This window comes from Balaenoptera borealis, assembly GCF_965194805.1.
Source record: "Balaenoptera borealis genome assembly, chromosome: 1".
NCBI lineage: Eukaryota > Metazoa > Chordata > Mammalia > Artiodactyla > Balaenopteridae > Balaenoptera > Balaenoptera borealis.
Genome location: NC_138860.1, coordinates 120,351,579 through 120,359,835, shown reverse-complemented (window position 1 = coordinate 120,359,835; position 8,257 = coordinate 120,351,579). Strand labels below are relative to the sequence as shown.

The 8,257-nt window shown below is 38.3% G+C and overlaps 1 protein-coding gene across 1 annotated transcript; it reads right to left on the bottom strand.

Annotated features, from left to right (window-relative positions):
• Nucleotides 1-549: 549 nt before the first annotated feature.
• Nucleotides 550-8,239, bottom strand: GNG5 (G protein subunit gamma 5). The gene is made up of 3 exons (XM_082339684.1): nt 8,005-8,239; nt 4,282-4,426; nt 550-761 (listed from the first exon to the last, which is right to left on the bottom strand). The coding sequence occupies exons 1-2, from the start codon at nt 8,083-8,085 to the stop codon at nt 4,301-4,303; spliced, it is 207 nt and encodes a 68-aa protein (XP_082195810.1). The 5' UTR covers nt 8,086-8,239; the 3' UTR covers nt 550-761; nt 4,282-4,300.
• Between the last annotated feature and the right edge of the window lie 18 nt (nt 8,240-8,257).

Here is an 8,257-nt window from a genome sequence, read left to right as displayed (position 1 = left end):
AAGAAGGGTAGACATTTTTAAAGCAAAGTGGTTTGCCAAGGACTTAAAGCAAAAGTTGCAAATTATTGATGCTAGTCTTTGGTACTTCTTTACCTCATTACGTTGTACTGTAGTGCTCCACTCAGGAATTACCTCGGGCTCTGAAATTTTTCTCTTCCATCTTGTAATGGGATTCTTATATCTAGTCTTTACTATCCTTACTGGGAGAGCCATCTGTTATGAAGTAAATAACTTCTAGCTGTAATGGTAATACCCCACAAAGTAGTTCATTAGAAAACAAAGTTAACCCTGTAAATAACTCATGAATAGAAACTAGTATTATTAGCAGCCTCCTCCTGACCTTAAAAGAATAAATCTGCAACTTACCTTTAATTCTCTAGCAGTCTTGCAAATGTATGGCATAAAGTTATGTGAGATGAGTTGCTGGAACAAACACTAAAAATTTTAACCCCTTAAAGATGATGGGAAAATTGTCATTTTTTTCTTAGGTGTTCAAAACAAATTAATATTGTACATAGTATATTTAATACCAATAATTAATCCAAAAACTTTTATACTAAGTATTTTATTATATGCTGCCACCAGTGTATATAAAATAATTACCCTTGTGAAACAGAAATTCATGAATATTCAGAGAGGTAGACTGACAAAAGTAGAAGTTTATATAGTATGGCACGTGTTATAGAGACAGGCTTTTGTACAGGCTTCAGATTTAGCTTTCCTTTGAATATTCACCGGTTTATGAAAAGTGGTTTAAAAACCTGAAATGAAAAAAAAAAAAGTGAATTAGGGTAAAGTATCATAAGAACAATAGCTTTTTTTCTGAATAGCAGTACATCTTACATTACATTTAAGGCATTCATCTGAATGTCAGCTTATAAAATGCTTTGTTAAACTAAGCCTGTTTTTAAAAAAGAAAAAAAAAAACCAGACATCACAGGGTTTCTAGGGAAAAAAATGAGAAACAGGATAGAAAATGCCTGTGGTGTAAAATGTAACTTTCTCTTAACCACTCTCAAGTATATATAACTTATGATTTATAACCACTCTGAAGTATATATAACTTAGGGTTTAGAAATAAACAGACTTAAAGTTTGACTTGCCAATATCATTGCCAAAATACACTCTGGATCCTAATTTTAAAAAAGGTTAATATAAGAATCTCTGAAGTTGAGGAAAATCTGAACACCTCTAGGAAATGAGCAATAGTATCGAGGAGAGCAAGATGCAATCCCTTCTATTTACCCACATAAACCTATATACAAAGAGAAATGTGTACATGGATATTGACTATAGTAATGGTTTAACAGCAGAGAACTGGAAGTAGCCTAAATGCAACTCAATAAGGCAATGGATAAATAAACTAAGGTTCATACACATGGCAGAATACTATACAGCAATTAAAATGACTAAACAATCTATGGATTAACACAAATCTCAAAAGTAATGCAGTAATAGTTCCTTAAAAATAATAGCTATGTTTTAAAACTATAAAACAATAAATATATATAAAAAGTAAAAACAGGGGCATAACAACTTCAGGATAAGTCATCTATATGGAAAGGTAGGAAAAGTATCTTTTTATTTCTTGAAAGTTGGGAATTCCCTGGCAGTCCAGTGGTTAGGACTTGGCACGTTCACTGCCAAGGGCCAGGGTTCAATTCCTGATCTGGGAACTAAGATCCCACAAGCCACACAGTGCAACCAAAAAAAAAAAAAGGTAAACCATTTAATTCAGGACAGTGGACACCTGGTTTTTTATACTTATTTAAAAATTTCTGTTACTTCATTACAAAAATGTTCAAGAAGCATAAACAAAATCAGTGGTGAAAAAACAATGTTTAGCCTCAGTTAATCAGTGCAAATTACAAAAATGAGATAGGCAGAAGAAAGTAGCAAAGAATCTGAGATCTGTTTGGCAACGGCTCAGCAAAAAAGTATTCTTAAGCTCCAGGTGGAATAGCAAAGTTTAATTTGGCAGTTTTCAAGGTTATTACATTTTAAATGTCATTCCTTATTGTTACTTACGGGAATTTATCTTAAAGAAATGGGTAAAGTATATGTATGGGTACCAAGATCTTCGCCTCAGTGTATCCTCAAATTTGGAAACCTCAATATTTGATGAAGTATAATTTAAGTTATAGTACAACCACAGAAAATCTCATTTACAAGGACTATTAAATGAGAGCACCAAATCCTAACCTCTAGACCACCAGGGAACTTACAAAGACTATTAAATGAAATAAGAAAATTCAAGTGTAGAAAAAAACTGTGCATACTATGATCACTATTTTTCAATGATTGTTTTTTCTCTTAAAAGGAAGTATCTGTTAACAGTGGTTATTTCTAGGTATGTGGATCATGGTAACTTCTATTTTAATACCTTGTACTATCTGTTGCTAAATTATCTATGCTTTTAAAAAAATTATATAAATATATATTTTTTTAAAAGCTATGAGTATAAAGACTTAAATACAGACTCTTTGCATCCATGCCACTGAGTGTGCCTAGGACAACCAACATCAGCATAACATCCCAGACCTACTTTCAAGTTTGAGAAGAAATGCTTTTACATCCAAATATTCTTTTCCTAGCCAAAAGTGTTTCAAATCATAATATCCACAAAGCTAAGGGTTTATTATACTGCCAGAATTAACAGCCATTATTTTACTTTGAAATCTGGATTCTTATCCCAACCATATTTTAACCTTGAGCAACTCATTAAACACTTGTCTGCAGACTCCTATGAAGTGAAACTATTAACAGCCAATTAAGAAGCCAGGCTTAACAGTATTTTAAATGAAAATAAACACTTTGTGAAGAGAATACAAGGGGAACCGTAAAAATATGAAATTTCCCAAAACTGCCATGAAGAATTAATACTGCCAGGAGCAAACGACTTTTAACCTGTTAAATATGAAGGTGCTAGACTGTTAAAAAGAATTACTTCCCTTAATCTCAAAGGCGGGGTTTTTTTTTTTTTTTCCTGTGTTTCGAAAATCTTAACCAATTCAACCAATCATTGTATTTACTGGAAACATGTTGTACTTACACAAACTTCCTGGACACTCCCAAGTCTACAAAGTTTAATTAGGGAGGGCACAACTATGTAACATGGTATTTTAGGAAGCAGCTTCCTGCACTTTGAGGAGTCAGAATGTCTGTAGATGGTGTGTGCCATACACAGTCTTTTTTTTTTTTGAAGCACTATTTAAGTTTGCTTCTCGTAGGTCAATATGAATAAATGCTCTGACAAAAGTCCTATGGATTTGTGAAGGTAGTACCCTTGGATTACATTTTCAATTATGCACATCATGTTTTCTTCTCACATCTCTTTTGGATTAACATATGTTTTTGCATACACTGACATGTGTTCTGTAAGTTACAGGTTAACATATAAAAGTATGCTTTAAACCAGCCCAAAATTTAGTTTCTTAATCCTCTGAAAACCAATCCACTGTTTGCCACCATGAACATATACACTTCATTTCTCTCATTTTATCTTTACCTAACAACAATAAAATTAAAACCTGTTGTTCCCCAGTCCAAATGCCAACACCATGTTAGCTTATTCGGCTATCTCTTCAGTTTCTCTTGCATTCACAACTCCCAATTATTTTCTATGCTGTTCTATTAGATCATCATTAATCCAAATCAGTTGATAGTATTTCAAAAGCCACCACCATGAACACTGCAGATTTTTTTTTTAATGTCTAAATTTTTTTTTTTAATAATGTGCTGTTATTTACTGATTTAGCCTCTTTTGTTTGTTTTTTGGCCGCACAGCATGTGGGCTTTTGTTTGTTTTTTGGCCGCACAGCATGTGGGATCTTAGTTTCCAGACCAGGGATCAAACCCGTGCCCCCTGCGTTGGAAGCACGGAGTCTTAACCACTGGACTGGCCAGGGCAGTCCAGTGTCTAAATATTTGCTAGATACACAAAAATAAGACTAAACTAATATTTGGGGACACCAGAATACACCATTAGACCAAAGCTATAAAAGGTAACATGACTTGTCATAGCAGTGAAATTTTCTAGTAACTCCTATATCCTCTTTATGGTTATTAAATCCTCTACTTAACCCTCTATGGTAAAATAGAAACAACTAGTCTTTCTATGACTACTAAATCAGCAAATTTCATCAATCCTTACAAAACAAAGAGTGCCAAACAAAAGTGTATGGGATGATTTTGCTCAACTTATAAGTGCTGCAAAGAAAGAGACTTGACGAGTTATCCCTACTATGTGGGGCTTTGTTGTTTTAATTTAAGGAAACTTACCTTGCAAAGATTCATTTTACTACAAAAAGGAACAGACTTTCTGAGGTCTGAAGGGATTTGTACTTGAAGATACTCCAGTCAGCAGGGGGTCATGTTGAGCATTCTGCAGACAGAATTGTTTCAAATCTGCAGCTGCCTGGGAAACCTGTATATAACAAAGGGTGGGGGAAGTGGGTGGGAGGTGGTGACAATGTTTTAATGAAGTTTTTCTCAAATCTTCAAAAATACCTGCCAATAAACACTTCTCTTAACTCAAAAAAGATATATACTAATTGAAGCTCAACAGTCATATACTGAGCTTTTATACTTAAAACACTGCATGTAAATAAGTACGAACAGTACAATTCTGTTTGTTTGTAAAGCATAGCACATCCTGCTAGTTTATTAATAAATAGGTTGTTCTAGTGTAACCTTGAGGGTACTCAACATCTTGTCTTTTATTAAAAGCAGTACACAGGATATTATAGTTAAAAAGTGTTAAAATGCTAGTAAACTATCACTCTGTCTTGAAAGCAGTATGGGAAATGGGAAAATGCTACTCTGAGTGAACATCATGTTCAAAATCTGAACCATTCAGTTTATTGTTTTGGTGTATGTTCCATCAGCTGTCTAATGTTACAAAACTGGACAGTGACAGTTTCTGCTCAGTGTCATGTGACTGAAAGGCTGATTAGCAAACTTCAGTTTATTTTAACAACTTTACCAAGCAGCCTGCCTTTAAGAAACTGTATGCCTTAAATGTGATTTAATAATTTTCATATATGTATGCAAAGCCATTTAAACAGGACTTAAGGAACTTCTGTGGCTTCATAGTTAAAATAACTTTATATCATTTATCACTTAAACATCTAATATTTGTATATATTCTGGTAAGGTGTGATACAGGACACCAAAACAATAAACTGAATAGTTCAGATATATAACATGAATGACTAAAGGATGCCTCAAATACATACAATATCCTAACTCTTGAATTGAGGTTTAAGAAGATGGAGAAGATAATCATTTATTGTTTTAACTTCCCGTAAGGAGGGTGAGAACAGGTGTCCAGTCTGGCTGGGTAATATTTAGCCTTTGAAAGGGAGCTTAGGGCATCACAAATGCTCTCTGCAAAGAATTTCTGCACATGACAGCTGTACCCCAGACATTAACCTGATAAAAGGATCCATCTTCATGAGATGAATCTAAACTCTTCTTGGAATCTATTTATATGTTTGGCTTATATACCAATCCAGGGTAATGAGTTCCATAAATTTATTTAGCAACTGTGTGAGTAAACAGTTTATAAATACCTGGTACCAGGTACTATAACAAATGGGTACCCTGCTCGCCTAAAAGGTGTAGCTACAGTGGGGGAATGGTGGTATAATTTTTCACTGTCTTATAACATGGTTTCATTCATTCACATTAACCAGCAGTAAAGAATGTGTTAATTATCTGCCTAAAGTGTAGGTAGGCTCCAGCTTAACTCCCTTTCACAAACTTCTCGTCGCCTCTATGTGCCAAATATAATTTTAGGCACTGAGAATATGTAAGAACAGCCAAATCCCTGCTGTTATGGAGCTAACAGTTCAGATGAAAAGAGACAAGGTGCTCTGCAGAAAAAAGAGTGGTTTTTTAGATCAGGACCTAAGAGAAAGTGTCTTTGAGGAGGTGACATTTAAATTGAGATCTCAGTAACAAGAGATCCAGCCAAGTGACCATCAGTGAGAAAATGATCAGTGAGAATTCCAATCAGTGGGGAAAATGGACACAAAGGCTTAAAACTCTAACAAGCTTCTAGCCCCTATGGCACTGTAATAATCACCATCCAGGAGGCTGAAACCCTATAATCCTGGCATAATAATCAGTGCCCTCTTTCACTCTCAAAAGTGCCCTGGGTTAAGTGTATGGTTACCCAACAGTGGGAGAGTCTGTCAAGCATTTGTGATAATTTCTATCAACTAACATAAAAGGTTTAAAAAGTAAAGCTGTGGTAATTCGAAAGTAAAATATCACTACAAAACCATCTAGCATAGAGTCATGGGTAAAACAGAAGCACAAAATGAAATCGAACTAACCACATTTTGCAACATGTCTAATGAAAAGCTCATTTAAAGTCCCAAGGTGTGATGCCTCCGCTCCTTGCTACACACAGCCCTGGCATCAGACAAATTGAGATTTCTAAAACCAAATCACTTGTGGTGCCTTTAATGATTCCGACCAAAACCCTCCTAAGAATAGGAGGAAGGCATCATGCTGGGGAGTTACTGGAGGGGCTAGAGTTTTTATGGTAAAGCCCTCAGAGTACTTGAGCCTGAGGACTTCAACTCATTTTCTTTGCAGATTAGGGCTAAATACCCCTACTTAACACTTTTCTGTTTTTAACCAGCATTTTTCCCCTCCCCCCAACCTATGATAAAGACACGCCTGAATGATAAGATAGTGATTTCAAAGTTAAATCCAGCCAAGACTAACCATAAATCACTGGGATGAGGTAAGAATCTGGAGATTAGAGAAATGGATTCGAGACTGCAATGGAGTTTACAACACTTTAAAGGACAGAAAGAGAGGAGAATCCCACCCCAAGACTGATGGGAATTTCCCTTCCCTCCCGAGATGACCACAACTGAGTAAACTACGTCCCTGACATTTCTACTTAAGGAAATGGGTAAATAGGAGACCATCTTACTCCACAAAACATTTCAGGGGGAAGTAAAAACTAGCCTAATGAGTACAGAATCAAATCATCTTGGAAACTGGCTTTTTCTTTCAACAGAGTGCATGCTTTATACTCTTCTCTGTTTCTTTTTTAATTACAAGTGTTTCACACGTAAACTGACCTGCACCAGAAAGAAGCCAATCCACGCAGGATTTAAGAAATCAGGAAACTCGAAATAGCACTAGAACGTCAGGTTGTCATATCACCACACACAAAAGGCTTTTTCCCCAAAGTAAATACCCCAGGACAAGATCAATGCTAACCAGATGCCAAAATAAATAACACTGGTCCACCCTAATTACTTTTTCGGGTACGCGCGGACCAGTAGATATACCCAAAGTCACAACACAGCAAACGGTGCCAAACAGATACGAAATGCACGCTTTGTACGAAGTTGTACAGGGCACCAGTGGTAACCTTAGACATTGCGAACTTTTCCAAAACAGGCTTCTTTAACCTACAGTTAAAGTTATGCAAGAATTCGTTTTCAAGTGTGTGTTCGGTGAATGAGAGGAGCTGGAAGTAAGACTCTACTACTAAAGAGAGTGGATTTGGGAAAGTTCTGAAATGCAAAGAAAAAATACTTCTGAATCAAAAGTCGGATAAAACCCCGTCGGGTGACAAAAAACAGAGAAGCTGGTCGAGAAGGCCGGGAAGGGTGCGGACTGCGCGCGGAGGAGCAGCTGTTGGCGAGCACAGCCGCGGAGTCACTACGGAGGGAGGGAGACGGGGAGGAGGACCGGAATGCGGAAAGCCGCTGTTCAAACCAGGGCCAGCCCGCCTTGGAAAGTCTTGGGGCGGAAGGGCGCACTAACCGGCCCCCCAAACCACAGCGCCGACCTGCGCCGCTACTTTTCTAAAGCTGGCCGCCGAGCTCGCCGCTGCCGCCGCCGAGAGCGCGTCCTCCCTAGGGGTGGCGAGAGCCGAACGCGAGCCTCGCTCGCCGCGCCAGCTCGCCTGCCGGATCCCCCCCGCTACCTCCCCCGCTCTCCCCTCCCCCTCAGCCGCCCGCCCCCGCTCACCTTCACGCGGTTGAGCCCGGCCTCCAGCCGGAGCTGTTGAACCACTTTCTTCATAGCGGCGACGCTGGAGGAACCAGACATGGCGCACGCGAGAGCTGGGCAGATCGGCAATCCGTCGGTGGATCGGTGGTGGGTCCGCAGAGCCAGACGGCGGGACTGCGGGGCGGCGGAGCGGCGGAGCGGCGGAGCGGGAGGCGGGGCTCGGAACTTTGTCTCTAAGTTTCCGGTTCTTTGCCCCGTGGCTCCACCCGCG

Excerpts from the sequence above, each read along its gene's own strand:
- GNG5 (XM_082339684.1), bottom strand. The coding sequence starts at position 8,085 with ATGTCTGGTTCCTCCAGCGTCGCCGCTATGAAGAAAGTGGTTCAACAG. Across the intron at positions 4,427-8,004 it reads CCGGGCTCAACCGCGTGAAG|GTTTCCCAGGCAGCTGCAGA; the intron begins GTGAGCGGGGGC and ends TGTTATATACAG.